This window comes from Rhagoletis zephyria, unplaced genomic scaffold (genome assembly GCF_001687245.7).
Source record: "Rhagoletis zephyria isolate East Lansing unplaced genomic scaffold, Rhagoletis_zephyria_1.1 Rzeph_scaffold_01573, whole genome shotgun sequence".
In the NCBI taxonomy this organism is placed as follows: domain Eukaryota; kingdom Metazoa; phylum Arthropoda; class Insecta; order Diptera; family Tephritidae; genus Rhagoletis; species Rhagoletis zephyria.
In genome coordinates this window covers 35,511-54,918 of record NW_016158657.1, presented here as the reverse complement: position 1 = coordinate 54,918, position 19,408 = coordinate 35,511, and the positions used below count along the sequence as shown (strand labels likewise).

At 33.3% G+C, this 19,408-nt stretch overlaps 2 protein-coding genes across 10 annotated transcripts in view; one reads left to right on the top strand and one right to left on the bottom strand.

Annotated features, from left to right (window-relative positions):
- The window catches only part of MRP (Multidrug-Resistance like Protein 1), a 47,181-nt gene extending 38,995 nt beyond the window's left edge, over nucleotides 1-8,186 (bottom strand). For all 7 annotated transcript variants that reach the window (XM_017618185.1, XM_017618181.1, XM_017618183.1 and 4 more), the window contains exon 1: nucleotides 8,027-8,186. The gene's annotated coding sequence lies outside the window, so the exon portion shown is untranslated. The remainder of the gene's footprint in view (nucleotides 1-8,026) is intronic.
- The window catches only part of Pih1D1 (PIH1 domain containing 1), a 35,484-nt gene that overhangs the window by 5,979 nt on the left and 10,097 nt on the right, over nucleotides 1-19,408 (top strand). The window contains exons 3-6 of one of the 3 annotated variants that reach the window (XM_017618192.1): nucleotides 10,063-10,106; nucleotides 10,191-10,362; nucleotides 10,428-10,567; nucleotides 11,809-12,219. The exons of 1 other annotated variant lie outside the window; for it this stretch is intronic. In XM_017618192.1, coding sequence (XP_017473681.1) covers nucleotides 10,063-10,106; nucleotides 10,191-10,362; nucleotides 10,428-10,567; nucleotides 11,809-12,177 — 725 coding nt within the window. In that variant the 3' untranslated portion in view covers nucleotides 12,178-12,219. Of the gene's footprint in view, nucleotides 1-10,062; nucleotides 10,107-10,190; nucleotides 10,363-10,427; nucleotides 10,568-11,808; nucleotides 12,220-15,362; nucleotides 15,560-15,617; nucleotides 16,347-19,408 lie in introns of those variants that run through there. One more of the 3 variants, XM_017618191.1, reaches the window with a different exon arrangement.

Below are 19,408 nucleotides of genomic sequence, written 5' to 3'. Positions count from 1 at the left end.
ACATTTTCTTCTAATGAGCTACATTTAGTCACTTTCAGTTATTCAAGGTCTAGTTAACACTAACTGCAGGTTAAACAGCATTATGGGCGTGATAGACTCCATAACATAACCGGCCTTTAACCGATACAGTTATTCGATTTTCGCACAACATAAAAGAGGAAATGGCGTTCATTTATGCATACTTTTTTATGTACATAACTCAACATTTTTTGTTATGGATTGTGACACTTGCAGCAAAGCTACAATATGCACCATGAGATACAAACACAATTTGTTTGGTATATCGGATGTTATTTCGAACCTCCTAACCTTACCTAATTATATGCCTGCCTAATTTTAATGCTTAATCGAGATTGATGATTCAAAAAGAACTTGAAGTACATACCGAACGGTTTGTTGAAATCGAATTTTGCTAACTAAACAATTACAAGTATGGATAGCTTGCACTATTAGCAAAACTATTTTGCAAAGAATTTTTCAATTCCATACCTACTCACCTCCTATATGTATAGTATGTATGTATGTACTTTTGTAAGTGTAAATTAAACGATGACTGTGCAATACAAGAATTTTTATAAACAAAATTTAAGTAAATTTGCTTTTCTCTCCTCTTGGTTTGCACATCCAACTCAGTACTTATGTATGTGTAGATATGCGCCTTTTATACACTAAGGCTTTGGCATACACGCTTATCATATATAGATAAATATATGTAAGTGCATGCAAGTATACACATGTATGTATGTATGTTTGTATATTTATATATACATTATTAACATTTCGGCATATGAGGCCACTTTGCCGGTTTTGCATTTCAAACGCTTGTGCTTAAGCTACTGACCTAAAGTTTGTATAGTATATCTGTATCTCATTTAGTTGGAGTAAGAAGTTGGCTGTTGGGCAATTAACAAAGTAGCGCCGAACCCATTAGTCAGTCAACCGTTAAAGTGGTTGGTTATATTTTACATTGAACAGTAAAAATGTGCATACATAAGTAACCTATGTAGGTATATATGTATGTATGTACATATGTAAACAATGCAATTTTTATTTATTTTTTTTATACACAGTATTTCTTCGTTGTTTTTATGCATGCGAAAATATATTCAGATGATGCACATACATACATACATATGTATGATAAATACATATGTACTTACTTACATACATATTTTGGTGCTTGCATACATTGCGCACACAAAAGTACGTATTGTGCTGATAAGCGTACATCCAGTCTATCTCAATTGAGATAAGCTTCACTGCTAAGGTACACTTCACTGTGGAGAATATGAAAATGACTAAAGTTCATACCCTCTACATTAATTTTAGTGATTGTCGCAATTTTAATACTCAATAAATAATTTGTTTACTAATACCCAACTGTTTTCTATTGTTTTCATAAAATTTTTCATTAGTTTTTTCTTTCGATACGTATACAACATATTTTTCACAGTTAAAATGTTTGTATTCACCTCCTTCATGCAGTAGAGGGTTAAAATACCGTTTTTTTTTTTGTAAACTCTACATACAGTGACTCACAGAAGTATTTTACGATATTAGGTATACAATAAATGTTTGGTTCGTAAATTTTTTATAAAAATATAGCACATTTTGCAACAAAAACTATGTAAATCAATATTTCAAGCTTTGGAGAAAATAAAGGGAAATTTAGCAAATTTTCAATAAAATTTCACACATTTTAATACGATTTTTTTTTATAGAAAATTCGAGTATGCTGTTTTTTAGCACATTCAATTTTAGTATAACGAACTGCAAATTTTAAGTTGCTTAAAGATTCATTAACTTTTGATAATTTTTTTTTTGTTGTCGGTGTTGAGCATTTTCTTTTATACAAAAAAAAAAAATATTTTATATGATTATAGTTTTATAAACTGCACACTCGAATTTTTCCCCAAAAAAATTTATTAAGAAATTTGAAAGTTCGATGAAAACATGCTGAATTCTCTGCAAAATTTGAAATTTTGATTTACATGGTTTTGTTGTAGAATAAGCTATATTTTTATAAAAAATTAAGGAAAAACACATTTTGTATATCGTAAACAAAAACTAATGCAAAATACTTCTTTGAGTCTGGTCAGCTGTTCAAATTCTCACGCGAGAGGGTGGCAATTATTTGCATGAATATACTTAATCGATTTTTTGACTATTTTTTATACCCGAGTGCACTTGTACACAAGGGTATTATAACTTTGTTCGTATAACGTCTTGTTCGTAACAGCCTAAAGTGATCGAAATAGATATAAATGCTTAGAACGAAAAGAGAAATCAATAACTCAAGTAAACTGTTTGAATATCTCAACGAAATTTGGTATGTACTTGGTTGTCCTTTATCCAAGGTAAATTGATATTGAAAATGGTGGAAGTCGGCGTTGCACCACCTACCTATGGCCACATCGCCTACCCTATGACTATGACTACTATCGGAAAGCGCCTTATCCGTTTCTAGCAAACTTGGTCCAATTACTTAATTCATTAATAGCCAGGGCATGAATCACGTATGACGACAATCGTCTGGACGATATCGTGCTGAGATTTTCTTTCTTCATGAAAACCAGAAATTGTTGGATCTTTTGTGCGATATCGTCCACTCAATTCCAGTTTTGCTTTACGTAACAGTAACAGTAGCACGTAACAGCAAAATAAATGCATGAATCAGTGTTTTGACGACATCGTTTTGTCAGTATCGTTCGAACGACAATCGTTTCAAAGTTACGTGATTCATGCCCAGTTTCACATGAAAGTAATTTAAGTGAACAATATCTTTTTGTTTTTTGAATTCAATATGAAAACTGACAGTATCGAAAAAATCGTTTTTCATTTAATCGACAGTCAATCTAATAAATCAGGGGGAAAACACCCTTGCTTATCATTTTATTTACAAAATGGTGAAACACCGATATTTAATATGTGCGTTGGGTATATGTTTAAAGTTCGGTTTGTTTATGTTGTCCATTGTAATACCATATTATGGATTATTCCTGGAAAGGTAATCCGTGTGAGTTTAGAAAAAGAGAATATCTCATGAGTATCCTGCCTAGCTAATTCATCAGCCCTGCAATTTCCTTCGATGTTACTGTACCGACATGATTTGGAAGTGGACCGAGACGATTGAGAAAGGGGTAAGGCATTCTACTACGACCGATCCTGAAGCACTAATTTCTGCTTGGCTAACAGCGTAGATATTTTCTCTTCTAAGCAGTAATACGCAGGTGCGTAGCCGATCGGCTTTTTTTTTTGCTTGAAAAATGCTACAAAAATCCGGCAGCCCTAAGATGAAATTGACTGAAAAGTTCCTGCCAGAATACACTTCCTTCAACTCCGTCATTCAGCTTCTTCGATCCATGCGTGAAGATGTTTATTCGATCTCTTATCCGGAGGATGCCATTCTCTCATTCACTGCTTGGAGGGACGTGTGTAGACAAAGATCCGCTCGGGGCCAGCTACGGAACGCTCCGATCAATTTCTTCTGACATGAAGTCGAGTATTCCCAAGTTTGCCGAGTACTCAGAGTTATAGGAGCAACCAGAGCTTCTTATTCTTCTTAGTCTGATGGCGGAAGCGCACTGCTGCAACAGAGTCGAACCTTCAAGTCATTTCCTATGTGTAGCGGGTATATAAAACACTTCAGTTTGTTGACGTAAATTTGTAAATATGTACATACATGGTATGTAAAATTGTTTGTTATTTTTGTTTTATCGCCAATTACTCGAATTTCGTAACAAAGCGAGATAGGTGTGTACCGAATATTCAGTTTGTTTCCATGGGCGTAAATACGATTATATGTATTTGTTTCACGCAGTTATTACCGGCATTTATCCATAAATAACCTGCATGCGAATAACAGTTCAGGTAAAAATGTGCAAAAGCAATGTTCGTTTAAAATTTGACACCTTTTTAACCAATATTGTGGCAAAAAAAAAACACTCACACACACTTTTGTAATTGTCGACTCTCCACATGAACACCCGACACGATGCATAGTGTCAAGTGTGTTGATACGGTGATACGATTTACATGCAATTTCAATAAATTAAATACATGTTTGTTCATTTAATCTTAGCAATTGCCACACTTATCCACTGTACATTTTTTCTTATCTATTTCCTTCATCTTAATCGCGCGGACATATGATAACAGATTTCCACATTTGCAACTTTGTTATCAGCTGTCGTTTCAAAACTAACAATGAAATTGCGAAATTCCTTACGTTAAATAGCGCTCTTACCATTTCAGGAATTATTTCATTAATTTCTTTCTTTTTTTCGTTCAATCACTCTAAGGGAATGACCAATTTCCAATTCGTAATTCGTCGGGAATTTCTACTCCTATTAGTAAGTGGTATGGGGTACGTGGACTGTACACTTTTGCTAAAAAAAAATCATGCGGTTAAATATTCAAAAGAAGATTAGAAACATATCTCATATTATATATCACTATTGGTGATTATAACGTTTTTTTATAATCAAGGCCCACTCTCATGTACGAAAGATGGGTGTTTCCATCGGAAGGTCTACCGCGACAAAAAAAATAAAAAATTAAAGTCATATATCTAACGTATTTATTGGCCAATTAGTCTGCTTTTTTTTAAATATAGTATACTGGTTATGTAAGCAGAAAAATGTTTGCGTAAAATGGTCTTGCTAGGTGGCGCCAGAGTCGAGATATTTTGCCAAAAATCAACGCGGTTTTTTGGCAATTTCAAACTTGCACTTTGTTATACTAAAATTGAATGGGCCATAAAACTGCATGCATAGAATTTTTCTAAAAAAATCTGATTAGAAAGTTTCAAGTTAGTACGCAAATTTATTGAATTTTCTTGACTTTTGCATAAAGTCTAAACATTTTATTTTTCTGGTTTTTGTTGTAGTATCTACTATATTTTTATAAAAAATTAACGAAAACAGTAAAATATAAAACTCTCTCTGTGCTGATACATTTGTTCGGAACTGATTTTTATTATTTTTAAATTATTATTTTTGCTTTTAAATAATTGTGTGCTGTGTCGTTTTTCGTACATTTTTGTTTATTTTTTATTCGCACGCGATTATAATGAATTTAAACATAATTCTACTTAAATAGTTAAATAATTTAATAGCCTTAAGGTACCATTGATGAAGAATTTGAATAATTTTTCCACTTATTAATCAAAATCTTGTTCTCTGCGTGGAATTAAAACGTTAAGGTGTCAGGCTGTGATTTGTGCGTAGTAATGTGTCTATCAATACAGACAGCAAAAATTCTAACGTGCTACCAACAATTTAAAACTTAGAATTTCAGTAATTAAACGAACAGGTTTAAGCAATTATTGGGTGTAGTAGTCATCCTCAGCTCCGATAAATTACTATTAACAATTAAAAAATGTATACATACATACATAAATTCAAATGTATGTATGTAAGTAAGTATGTATATTTGCAGCTATGAATCTTCATATATGTAAATATGACTTTGCCGCTTTGTAAATGTAATAATGATTGCCTTAATCAGCATACTGCCAACGAAAATTACAGATGTAATTCAAAAAATACACTTCCTCAATAAAAATAATTAATTTTTTTTGCTTCACCCAATAGAGTCAAAACAAGTAAGGAAGTCTGAGGTCCGGGAGAAACCCAACCTTAAATACCTGACGCACGTATTAAATAGTTGTTTTCACTTTTCTTTCATGATAATTTATTAAAATAATTGAAAAATTGTTGAACATGGATAAAGCGGTTACCTAGATCCACTTATGTGATCCTAAGTACATGGAAGCTGAACGTGGTCATAGTCTGATAAACATTTTTTTTAACCCTTTTCTATGTTGGACCAAAGTCAACAACAGAGATAATCATATACAACAAATCATAGGTCGGCAGGGCCCGTATTCGAAAAAAATTTAAGAATTTACATAATTTTTTGTGCAGAGGTAATTGTAAATATCTATTTTTACTAAATTAGCTTCATTAGTTACTAGTTTCGTTTAGATACCTAAATTCAATACTCGATACAGAATAGCTTACTCGATGTTTCTCTTCATTCTGAGCATTTTTGAAACTTGCACTTCATTAGACCAAAAATTATATGGGCTATATAAAATTGCATAACCAAAAATGTTCTATAGATTCCGATTAAAAGGTTAAAATTTTGATGAAAATTTGTTGAATTTTCCTAAAGTTTGTATAAAGTCTGAAACTGTGATTTATGTATATGGTTTGGTTAATGCTTGGACGGTATTTTTATAGAAAAATAACAACAAAAAAGTAGCCCGAAAAAGATTACGAATATTTAAAAAACATCAGCACGTGGTACTTTGTTTGAGTCACTGTACATACATATACTTATGTCTATATCTATTTAGATTCCTTTAGGCTGTTACAAACAACCATTATACGAGCAAACTTGATATACTCTTGTGCACAAGTGTGCTCGTATATAAAAATGTAGCCAAATCAAGTCAATTATTAGTAAGTCATCATTTTTGTGAAGAGTTTAAAACCAACAAAAAAATTTTCATTTCGAATCATCATCAAGGACACCCGCCATTATGAGGAAGGTACATATGTACATACTTATGAACATATATATGTAAGAAGATATGCACGTGCGGGTATATTTATGTGTGTACATATGTATGTAACAAAAAACAAACAAAAAAAGCGCTATTAACTTTTTTGACGAACAAGTATGTATAGACATACATATGTACATATGTATATACAGAACAATCTAGTAACGCATTCATCACTATTTGCTGCTTCTTTTATATAGCTTGTATGTATGTATATAAAAAGATATGGTTGAGTGCTTCAAAAATCTTCCCTCGAACAAAAACATGTAAAAGAGGAAAACGACATAACATTTTTAAAATGCTGTAATTATTCCAATCACCACATTTCCATTAGTCTGCTGAAAAATATTTAAAAAATAGGTGTAATTTTTGTCTATGGAAACTTTTACTTTACAAAAGTCACAAGGAACTGTCCCACCAGTCACAGTTTTAAATACTTTTTAATATTTCTATGAAGCATAAGTTTTAGTGAAAAGGAAAGCGTATAATATGAATTTTACAACACAAAAATTAATTGGCTCTGAAAATTAAGTAATTTTGGCAAAAAATCAACTTTGAGTGCTTTGGTATTTTTTTTTTAAGAACTTGTATAGATTAGTTATTTATCTATCTATGCGAAAACATATTTTTCACTGTTCTATAAGTTCCGCTGACATAGGTTTAATTCACAACTGATCATATTTTGAAGTCAAATGGCCGTTCCACCGGTCGTAATGGAATGGCCCTTTTGCTGAAAACCACTTAACAGCAAACCACTTGTAATTATTTTAAATAAAAGTCGTGAACTTGCACATAGTGACGATTACAGTGAATTTCAATTAGAATCTTTCGTAGACAATTGATTTTGACCGTTAGTTATTTTTATTGTTTTAGTTTTTTTTTTTACTTGTTTGTTCCGGGGATTTTCGACACATTTGCCGCTGTGCCATTTTGCCTATACATACATACATGCATACATACATACATGCATATGTATGACTAAACCATGAAATCGCATTTCTTTTCATCAACTTTCCTTGCAAGAGTTGGCTTCCGTACGATCATCCAAGCTTATAGGTACTCATTTCGACGAAGAGCATACCACCAGATTCGTTCACTGCTCAAAATATTTGGCAAATTANGATTTTCGACACATTTGCCGCTGTGCCATTTTGCCTATACATACATACATACATGCATACATACATACATGCATATGTATGACTAAACCATGAAAACGCATTTCTTTTCATCAACTCTCCTTGCAAGAGTTGGCTTGCGTACGATCATCCAAGCTTATAGGTACTCATTTCGACCAAGAGCATACCACCAGATTCGTTCACTGCTCAAAATATTTGGCAAATTGAATTTTATGCTTATTTGTCTTTCTCAGCACACACTTACTTAAATTAGTACAAGCACACAAAAACACATGCCAATAGTGATTTAAAAAAAAAAAAATCACGCTTCCATTACCTTTTTGAATTAATTTGAAAAATACAAATTATAAGTTGAACACACTTTCGTTTCTACCAAAAATAATTGCGCTAAAAACACTGAATGACAGCGAAAAAGAGCTTTGGAAAAAGCCAACCGACGCGTTCGAGCAACTCGCACCAACTGGTTGAGCTGTTCAGCGGTTCTACCTTTTTGTGTTGCCGGCGATCCGCCTTTTTGGGTATCCAAGAGCCACCAATAACAACAATGATTTTTTAATGGCCAGTATCAATGGAAATACATACATACATACGTACATATATACGTGTAAACATTTCACTTGAGCCCCATCGACATTTGTTGACTCTCATTATTACCGTAACCGTGTCGCAAGTAGTAGCCACCGGTTGATTGGGAGCACTCACTTGCATGCTCTCAATTTGGTGAAGAGTGCGAGTAAAAAAAAGTAGCAAAAACAAAAGATTAAGAGTAGTTGTCGTATCATGATAAGCATGTTCATATGCATTGTACTATATATTATTGTTTATTTATATATGCACATACATATATGTATGTATGTTTATGCGAAAACCCACAAGCGCTCCACATAAAGGGAAGAGTGCTCCTCAACACCAATTACAAAGTGACCAGAGGTAGTAACAGTCTACAAGATGATTGCAGTGAGAGGATGTATAACATCAAATAGTTGGAATACAAATTTGCTTAGCATTCGCGATAGTCACGCTTTTCGAATGAACATCAAAGCCGTTTTCGAGATATCGATTTTTGAAACAAAAATTTTTTTTTCCCCGTAGTTAATTATCGATTTACATACTTGAAATTTTTTTGTAACAAACTGTCATCTATTCCACAACTTTTAAGCCTAGTCCTATAATGGGATCTATTTATTTCGAATTTTTAAAATTCGTAAAAATTTTCAGAATGATTTTGAGTATGCAGTTTTGTAGTCTATTAAATTTTAGTGCAATAATGAGTTTTGGCATTTTTTTTTGTTGAAGGCGTAGTTCATTTTCTTCCATAAAAAAAATTCGTCGAACTTTAATACTTTGTATGGTGCTTCGTCAAACTTGCACCGTAGTCTACTAAATTTGAATGGGTTATAAGACTGCATACTGAAGATATTTCTAAAATGTTTGAAGTTTTTACAGGTTTTGAAGATTCGAAAAAAATTTTCCCATTGTTATTGCATTATCATTGAATAATAAAAAAAACATAAAAATTTAATGAATAATCTACTGACCATGGTACTCGAACATACGACCGCATGGTTTACAATGAGGCTAGAATCCAAATTTCGCCTAGCTGGGAGCTAAGATATTTACACATCAAAAAAATATTTTAATATTGCTGAGATAAACAATTAATTTACCTATTTAAATAGTGATCCATCTAGACCTTTTCTTAATTTCAAATAAAATACTTAAAACATAACTGAACGTCGCAATCTCTATTATTGCCCGAAAGAACATTTTTGACATTTACTTCCTTAAAATAATTTCCAAATGTTGCCAACATCACGCGCTTCAATTTCAGGCAGCTAAAAGTCCGTTATAAAGGTGCGGCATGCTCGTTATTGAAGATTATGTTCTGTCTGCGGCCAACAGTTGAATGAAATTATTTAAAAAAGTAAATTTCAGAGAAGGTCCTTTCGGGCAATAATAAATATTCCAACACCCAGTTATGTTTTAAGTGTTTTATTTGAAATTAAATTAAAAAGGTCTAATATGGATCACCCGAAACAAAGTATATTTTCTGTGACTTGATGGATTTTGCTGTTTCTCGTGAAAGTGGTGTCATAACACCGATTTTATACCGGAGAATCTTGTAAATAGCAACGAGAATTTATTCTCATAAAAAATCTAAATTCTCATAAGAACTATTCTTATGCTCCTGTAAATAAATAGTATTTATTGGACTATTCTCATGATCGCAATCGATCGTTCTCATGACTTATATTTATTCTTTTCAACATGTTGGTGAGAACAATCCGTCTCACATTTATTTTAAATTTCTTGTGTATTCTTGTGTTGATGCGGTTAAAATGGACGAATCAGGCCCACGACAAGCAGCAAATAAGCAAAAAATTAAAGACATGCAGGTATGTAATTTTATGCATTTCATATTAAATTTGTTTTTGTTTTTTTAGAATAATAAATATGTTATTTTAATAACATGAAAATAGACATGGCCCGATAGCAAGTATTTGCATCTCTTCGAACTCGTTGAAGCACAGCCATGTTTGTGGAAGAGAGCAGATCCGAATCATGCAAAACGAAATGTTACAGATGCATCACTAAAAAAAATTGCAAAGGTTCTTGAATGTCAGGAAACTGAAGTGCAAGCTCGTTGGCGAAGTATGTACATACGTGTTTTTGATAAAAATGCAATAAGTTTACTGATTTGTTATATTTATTTATAGGCATGCGTCAAACATTTTTTAAGTATTTGCAGAAAGAAAAGCAAACTAAAACTGTGAGAAAGAGAGAGTGGAGATTTATGAGTTCTTTAAGATTTCTTCAATGTGAAGCTACCGAAGAAGCGGGTAATGCAGATAATTTGGTAAGCATTTTCTTATAGTATTTACATAAATTATTTTATATTCCACACTTTTTGTATAGCCATGACACTTCTCTCCCTGAGGTTCAACGAAAAAGTTCTAAAATTTTTTCAATATATTCTATGCATTGCATGATAGATTTTGTGGTGACTTTTCAGTTATCTTCTGAATCTATGCACATCGGTGCGCACGTAAAAATTATGCAACACACAATTCGCGCCAACTACGAGAGCAATTTGAAAAGTCATAATAATCTCCTTTTAGCGGCATACACTTAGTTCAGCGTTTTAAAATTCTTTAATTCCTTCCAAATGAAAGGTTTTTCTACATCCTCTAAATCAGCGTTTGTTTCACAGATGACCGCTTCATTCTACCGAAATCTCTTACCGCCCAGCGATTTTTCTGGGTTTGGAAACAGGAAATAGTCGTTGGTTGCTAAATCTGAATATGGTGGATGGGGTCAGAGTTCGTAGCCCGATTGAAGGATTTTTGCCCAATCCACTCGTACATTGCCTTGATGGAACCGCGCACTTTTTTCTTGTCTTAATGTGGACGTTTGTGCTGCAAATCAATATCGAATCCGCCCAAAATCTCTGAATAATATACGCCAGCCATCGTTTTACCCTTTTCCAGATAATCGATGAGAATGCCACCGCGTGAGTCCCAAAATACTGTGGCCATTAGATTATTGTCCGACAGACCGACTTTGCTTTGATGTATTGTGGTGGATCCATGTTTCCATCCATCGCGCGGAAAGCTTTTTCATATCCTAATATTCATCTAAAATGCAGCGATGTACTAACTTAGCTGAAATGCTTACAGTCACAGCCACCTCACACACTTCCATTCTCCGAACGTCCAATATTATTCCATGGATTTATCAAACACTTGTGCTGGTACGATTCCAACTCATTAAGCCCCTTTTAAGCATGAAAATTGATCGATCCCACGACAGTCGGGTCTACGTAACCGGAACGACCCAGATTTATATCTGGCCAAGGACTGTCACTCCAGCAACACTCCCCAAAAAGTCTTTGGGGAATTTGTATGCTGCTACAACAACAACAATCGATGGCAGTTGACGAGAGCAGTATTACATTTAAAGTTACTGCGCCCGAAATTCAAAAAGTCGAATCATTGGCTATAGCTCTTTCCATTCATATTCCGTAGTCGATGCCTGAAAAACAAATTGTTTTGTTATGCCCACTGTAAAAATATTATATGTATTTTGATTTATTTTTAGGATGGTAATCACTATGAAGATAATAGTAACTCCAACAGTGAAGGTACTACAACAGATGTATCCACAGAACATCTACCAAAAAGAACAAAAAAGGGATGCACCTGTTTAAATGCCAAACCGGTTTATACTCGTGAGAAATATTTTACCGAATTAATTTCAAGTCAAGTGGATGAATTCGCCGAGAAGGGAATCGAGATTGGCAACGCACTTCGTCGAATTGCCAAGAAAAACTCAAATATGGCGGATGAAATGTACATCTCAATTCGACGAATGATTTTGGACAAAGAACAAAGTCTGCGCAGATCAAGCCTTCCATCAACATCACAAACAACATTATTACCCGCATTGGATTTATATTCAAACGATTAAACATATCAGTTAATCTAAATAAATCTGTAAAATGTTAACAACAATATAAAAGACTTTAAAACACACACTTTTAAATAATCCTGTTAAAATTCTTTATATCACGGTGCAGCTGATCTGGCATTAAATTAAAGGTATTTACTTGTGAAATTTTCTTCTTGATATTGAATCAGTAGTGGCTCTCTGATCATAATAATCCAAAAAGTTAACAAAATCCGCGGAGGTGTTTTTAAGAACAGTAACTTTGTTTCTGTATTAGAAAATGTACAGATGCCCAAGAAGATTATACCCAACAGGTATTTCAGTAAATGTTTTTTTTTAAATAACTTAAAGTAAGTTTGCTATAATAAACGTTAAATAAGCGTGATTAATATTAGGTTTATTTAATTTTTTTTTTTTTTCAAATAAACCTTTAATAAATGTTGAGAGCGAATGTTCATAAATCACTTTACTTAAAGAAAAAATAAAACAAAATCAATGCGGCAAAAATAAGTGAAAAGAAGGGCGGTGTAAGGAAATTCTAATTTTGCTTTATTAAGATTACCTTAAGAGCTGCCGCTGAAATTAGCGCACAAAGTAATTTGAACCACAATTGTTAAGAGCTCGTTCAATTTTTTGCTGGGTAAACTTGATTTTAGTGTACATATGGCTCACATATACATGCGTGTATACATGCGTTACGTTATTTTTTATGTAATTAAAAATTGCAAGTCATAGTTTGATTGCCGCAAATTTACGATAGATATTGAGAATGATGCATAGGTTGACGGCTTTTGCAGATTTTAGAATACACTTGAGGTTCATAATCGGGGGTTTCTGAATATATAAAAATAGCATTTATAAAATATCCACATGTATGAGTCACAACTCAAAATTTGACGTTTTTGAGATTATGCGCTAAAAATGTACGCAGAGCTTTCATTTACCTTTCAGTAAGAGCTGGGCAAATTTTTGTTATAATTTGTTAAAAAACAAAACCCAAGGTAAAGTTGCCCTTGCCCATATGCCTTTTATGTGCTAAGAAATAGTTTTTCGCATTTTCTGACAAACGTATTATTTTGAGTTGTGACTCTTTTGAAGACGGTGTGCGATGTGTATGTATGTAAAGCTAAAAACCATGTTCATCTAATTGTAAAAAAGGCATCAACAATCTTTATTATTTAGATTGATTTAAAACCACTCGCTTAAAGTGAACAAAAGTTTACCCGCAAAGTGAAAAGGTTTTAGCAGTAAAGGCATGCGGCTTTTGCACGCTTAAAAAAAATAAAAATAAACAAATCTGGTGGAATCCGCTACATCCCACAAACAAATACATAAATACATACATACACAATTATGTACATATGTATGTATAATGACCGATAAAATAATTTCATCACAGCATTAAAGAGAAAAAACCTAATCGCTCATTGGTGAAGAGTACAGTTGCATTTGGATCAGTTTTTAATGAGTAGAGATTTATCTCTTCAGTGATTATAATAATAATGTTGCCAGATTTGTTTTTTTGCGAAATGATCAGTACTCTTTTATTTAGCGCACATAATATGGGCAAACTTACTCATTGAAGTAACGGGAAATACATTAAAACCAGAGTTAAAAATTGTTGGTTGGTGTTGATAAATAAGATTAGATGAGTCGAAAGAAAAATCAGGACACTCGCAAGATGCACGATATGTTTAGACGATAAACAGTTTATAAAAGGTCAGCTCTGTAAAAATCAGAACATCAGGCGGGAAAAGAAAAATCAGTCAGGACACTTTAATTCGATCCTGAAATCAGGACATGTCCTATTAAATAGGACGTCTGGTCAAAAGGCTTAATATGCACATATTTATTGGTTATAATTTGAATGTTTTACATTCTTCCTCTTCTTTTGGTAGTTTGACAGTTTTTACAAACTCGACCGGAAAAATATTCCGGGCGACTTTGGGCTAGAAGAGAAGCAAAAACTACTCTCTTCAAGTTGCTCTCAACAGCCCAAGAACCAACCAATGAAGCAAAAATTGTATTTATGTATGAAATCTGGAAATGGGACAAGTGGCACCGCCCACTTAAGATGAAAAGCTGTATCTCAGGCTTCAGCTTCAGCTGCTTCACCAACCCCCACCAAACTCAGTACGAAAATTTTCTAGGGTCTCACTAAGAAACTCGTTGAAAGTTATGGAAATCGTGCAATAACCACGCCCACCTTCGGTATAACGGTAATTTACTGAAATGCGAAAACTGCGATAAATCAGAAACTACTAACTCACTCAAACTCGATGTTTTTCTGAAAATTATATCATCATACGTTTTTGTAAAATGGGTTGGGCACCCTTTTTAACCAATTTATCAATTTATACCAAATTCGGTAAGTTATCGCCCCTGGCGCAAACAGAGTATTCCCATGTAACGGTAAATTTCAGAAATATGAAAACTCCGTTAAAATAAATACAACAATCTATTAGCAAGAAAAAAGATTATAGATTTTAGTAAATTGACGTGACTAAATAAATAAAATAAATAAATATCGATCACCTTGGTCCGATTATTACCATATGGGAAATTATGGAAACTGTTTGCAATCGGGAGAAATACCCTTGCTTATCATTTAGTTTACAAAAAGGCGAAAAATCAATAGGGGTATTCTCGAAGTCTTGCAAAGCCCTTGCACGTGCGCCGGGTATATAAAGTTCGGTTTCGCCAGAATTTACACTTCTTTATTTGTTTTCATTTTGAGGACATTCAAGTTTTTGCAGATTTTGTTCCACTGCTCTTTAAAATTAGCTCGAGCGGCTTCCCTTTGAAACCGCTTGGGCCAAACAAAAATGTTTTTCTAACTAAGCGACCAGAGTTTCAAATTGCTGTGCAGTTGTAATTTTCCACAACTTGATTTATTAAATCTTTAGTCATAAAATAAATTAAACATTAGTTAATGAGGCGTATTCTGGTTTTCGTACGAATCGAAAATTTTGAAATTTTTGAATACAAAATGATAGGAAAATTTCATGATTTTCGATTCGTACGAAAACAAGAATACGCCCCAATATAAAATTTAATACAGTAAAAAAAAAAATAATTGTATGCTTACAAACTCTTTTCTTATCGTTAACATTCGCATAGAACGCGAAGAAAGTTTGTAGATATAAATGTACATATGTATTTGTTTGCGAAAAATAAATTAACGTGTAATTTTTTTATTATTATAGAATTGGATAAAAAACTGAAAATTACAAATGGACAGCAATTTGAACTTCTAGTAGCTGAGATAGAGAAAAATCCCAGTATGGTAAAGGGATGTCAAAGAGGAGTGAATCCAACCGCTTTTAATCAGCAATGGGAGGATATTACTAATTTATTGAATGCTCATGGACCACCTCTGAGGGATAGTGATGGTTGGCAAAGGGTAATAACAATAATAATAACGTCAAAAATCAATGAACTAAAAAATTATGAATTTTCAGGTGTGGAGAGACTTAAAATTTAAGGTTAAAAAGAAATTTGTCAAATATAAGCTGGAATGCAGTACAAGAGGTGGCAGAAGAAAAGGGAAATTGCTACTTAATCCACTGGATGAGGCTGTAGCAAATTTGCTACAAATTGATAAACTAATAAATCCGCCAGGTGTTGTGCAAGGAGCGGAAACAGCTGGGCGGGAGTTTGAAACTTTTGAGAATGCTGAGCAAGAAGCCGAAAGTGCGCTTCAGCTCGATCCATTGGGTGAAACGTCAAATATTGAGGATGATGGTACACGCTCACCAGACATGCCACTATTCGATGATGAAGAACCAACAACTTCAGCAGATGCACAACGTGAACTTGCAGCAGCAGCAGAACCCGCCAGAAGGAAGCGAAAAAATGGCATGAAATATAATCTGTTGCAAGAGCATACAAATATGCAAGAAACTATTCTGACGAATATAGCAACTACATTGAAGACAGTGAAAAATGTTGTCAAAGAATCTGCGCGATATCAGAGAAAACTTGTAGAATTAGAAGAGGAAAAACTAGAACTACTGAAAAGAAGGGATCGTAGAGAACAAGAACTTTATGAAAGTGAGATGAAAATAAAAAGAATTGAATTATTACTTAAAGAAAAGCAACTAGAGGAGCTCAAGAAATGTACAAAATGATTACATATTTGATTTTAATATGCAGACAGTTTGAATTAAATAATTTAATATAAGTATAGTTTTCGGTGATTATTTTGTTTTAGAAAGTTATTATTTTTCTATATTAAAAGGACTGAATTATATAAAAGTGTTTTTATTTGTTCCCTGTTTGAATACTAAATTAAATAACAAAGTGAATACAATCAGGATCGAGAGTCATCACTAAACTAGGGTGACCAGACGTCCTGATTTCAGGATCGAAAGTGTCCTGACTGATTTTTCTTTTCATGCCTAATGTCCTGATTTTTACAAAGCTGACATTTTATAAACTTTTTACCATATAAACATATGGTTAGGCGCTTCTTCGTCGTTAACATAATAACATAGTGACATATAGAGCTTAAGATTAGTTGCATTGCAACCCGCATAAATATGCGCTAGTTCGAATTGGTGACGTCGAAGAAGCTTTTGTATATAAGTAGCCGTCCTAACGTTATTTTGGAAGTGTTTAAAACTTGCATTTACTATTAATAAAATTCGCGGGAGCCTTCATTTATATCACATTTTAATATTTTTTTTTAAGAAAACTTTAAAATTTATAAGAGACCAGTTGAGTTGAATTTTCATTTTCTTGTGTTACATTTTTTAGTGCAAAGTACAGAAAAAGTAGCAATTTAAAATAAAAATCGATTCACCTGTTCCAGTTATTATATGTTAAATAATAAAAACTAGCTGGAAATAATTATGGAGTTCGACCAAAACGAAAGAAAAATTCCAAAAAAATTTTGGAATGTTATACAAAAATTTAAAGTTTTGGGGTATGCAGTTTTATAGATCATGAAATTTTAGAATAATAAAGAGCTATGAGTATTGATTTTTAATAGTATTTAAAGTACACAACACAAAAAAGATGTACTCGAAAAGTTAGCGAAATAAATTATTAAAAATCAACGGAACTCTAGGCCACTTGTACTTTTTTATAACACTTCCAATTTTTTTGCGTTTTTTTTTTTGGTTTTGGTGGAACTCTACAATTGTTTTTCAACTAGTTTTTTTTTTATGTAACATTTATTAACTGACGACTTAACGATGTATTTGCCTATCGCATCGCATTGCAGAGTAGCCCCCCTGGAGATTTTTTTCAAAATTGCTACTTTTTTCGCGCTTTGCACTAAAACAATTTAATATAAACATATCGTCGTTTCAAGTACAAAACCGCGTATGGTCGTTCTGCAAATCCTTATCCATTCGTCTTGAAATATACTAGCCAGATATGTGATTGCTTTATAAAAAATATAACCAGTTTGAAATATTAGCGATTTTATTCTCTAGAAAATAATTTATGCAATCTCACATACGCGGTTTTGCATTTTGCTGATACGCGGTTTCGCATTTTGTTGATACGCGGTTTTGCACTTTAAACGACGATATGCAAGCTCAAAAATCGGGGTCAATCGGTTGCTAATTTTATAAGTTTTCATTAAAAAAAAAAAATTAATCAAATTGGTTCAAAAATTAAGGCTCCAGTGAGTTATGAACATTAAATTCCAGTTTTGAACCACTGTGCATCGTGACTTTGCGGTAAAATTTAAACGAATGTATTCAATATCAATATCCATATATTTATGCCAGAAAAAGCTGCTGCGATATTTTTCTCCAGGGTGATCATCAAATTGATGTAGGGTACGATTACGTGCTAGGTTATCTCTACTCAAAGCTGTCTAAAATTCATTGCCTTGGCGTAGCCTGGCTGATCCAATCTCACGGAGCCTATAAGAAAGGTACTCCTGTCCGGTAATTGATTCGAGTACCCTCGTACGGCTGAACTTTCGTTATCATTGTAAAGACCATACACAAACATAGTATCGGCGTATTCCTGATTGTAAAATGTGCGAGGCATTGTGTAAGAAAACACTTTAATCTCTGACTCATATGAATTATGATTTATATGAATTATGAAGAAAAGAGTTAACATTATAAATAAATATTTTTAAAACGAGCTTTCTAATTATGAACGAAATTGGACCATAACTACTGGTTTACCAGACTCGTGCGCCACCTATCGGCAAAACTTTTAGTGGAGTTATTCCTTTTCATGTAGTTAATATCCGATCTAAATATGAACCAAATCGGACTATAAATACGGCATTTTCAAATATCTCGACTCCTGCGCCACCTATCGTATTAATTCATCTTTCGTATTACATTGTCATCGGGTTCTGAGCCAACGGTGAAGTTTCAAGTCTCTAGGTCATCGGGAAGTTCGTCAAAAATTCATTGCAAGATTTGCCCCTAAGAAACATACATACAGAGCAAGTTAAATAAAAGCTTGTGAAAAAGGANAATATCCATATATTTATGCCAGAAAAAGCTGCTGCGATATTTTTCTCCAGGGTGATCATCAAATTGATGTAGGGTACGATTACGTGCTAGGTTATCTCTACTCAAAGCTGTCTAAAATTCATTGCCTTGGCGTAGCCTGGCTGATCCAATCTCATGGAGCCTATAAAAAAGGTACTCCTGTCCGGTAATTGATTCGAGTACCCTCGTACGGCTGAACTTTCATTATCGTTGCAAAGACCATACACAAACATAGTATCGGCGTATTCCTAATTGTAAAATGTGCGAGGCATTGTGTAAGAAACTACTTTAATCATTGACTGATTTATATGAATTATGAAGAAAAAAGGTAACATTATAAACAAATATTTTTAAAACGAGCTTTCTAATTATGAACGAAATTGGACCATAACTACTGGTTTACCAGACTCGTGCGCCACCTATCGGCCACTATTTTTAGTGGAGTTATTCCTTTTCATGTAGTTAATATCCGATCTAAATATGAACCAAATCGGACTATAAATACGGCATTTCCAAATATCTCGACTCCAGCGCCACCTATCGAATTAATTCATCTTTCGTATTACATTGTCATCGGGTTCTAAGCCAACGGTGAAGTTTCAAGTCTCTAGGTCATCGGGAAGTTCGTCAAAAATTCATTGCAAGATTTGCCCCTAAGAAACATACATACAGAGCAAGTTAAATAAAAGCTTGTGAAAAAGGATTACTTTGCTGCTCAGGTTTTGTTTACTTATCGTCTTGGTTTGTTGAATTTACCATTTCAAATTTTTTTTTTATAATAA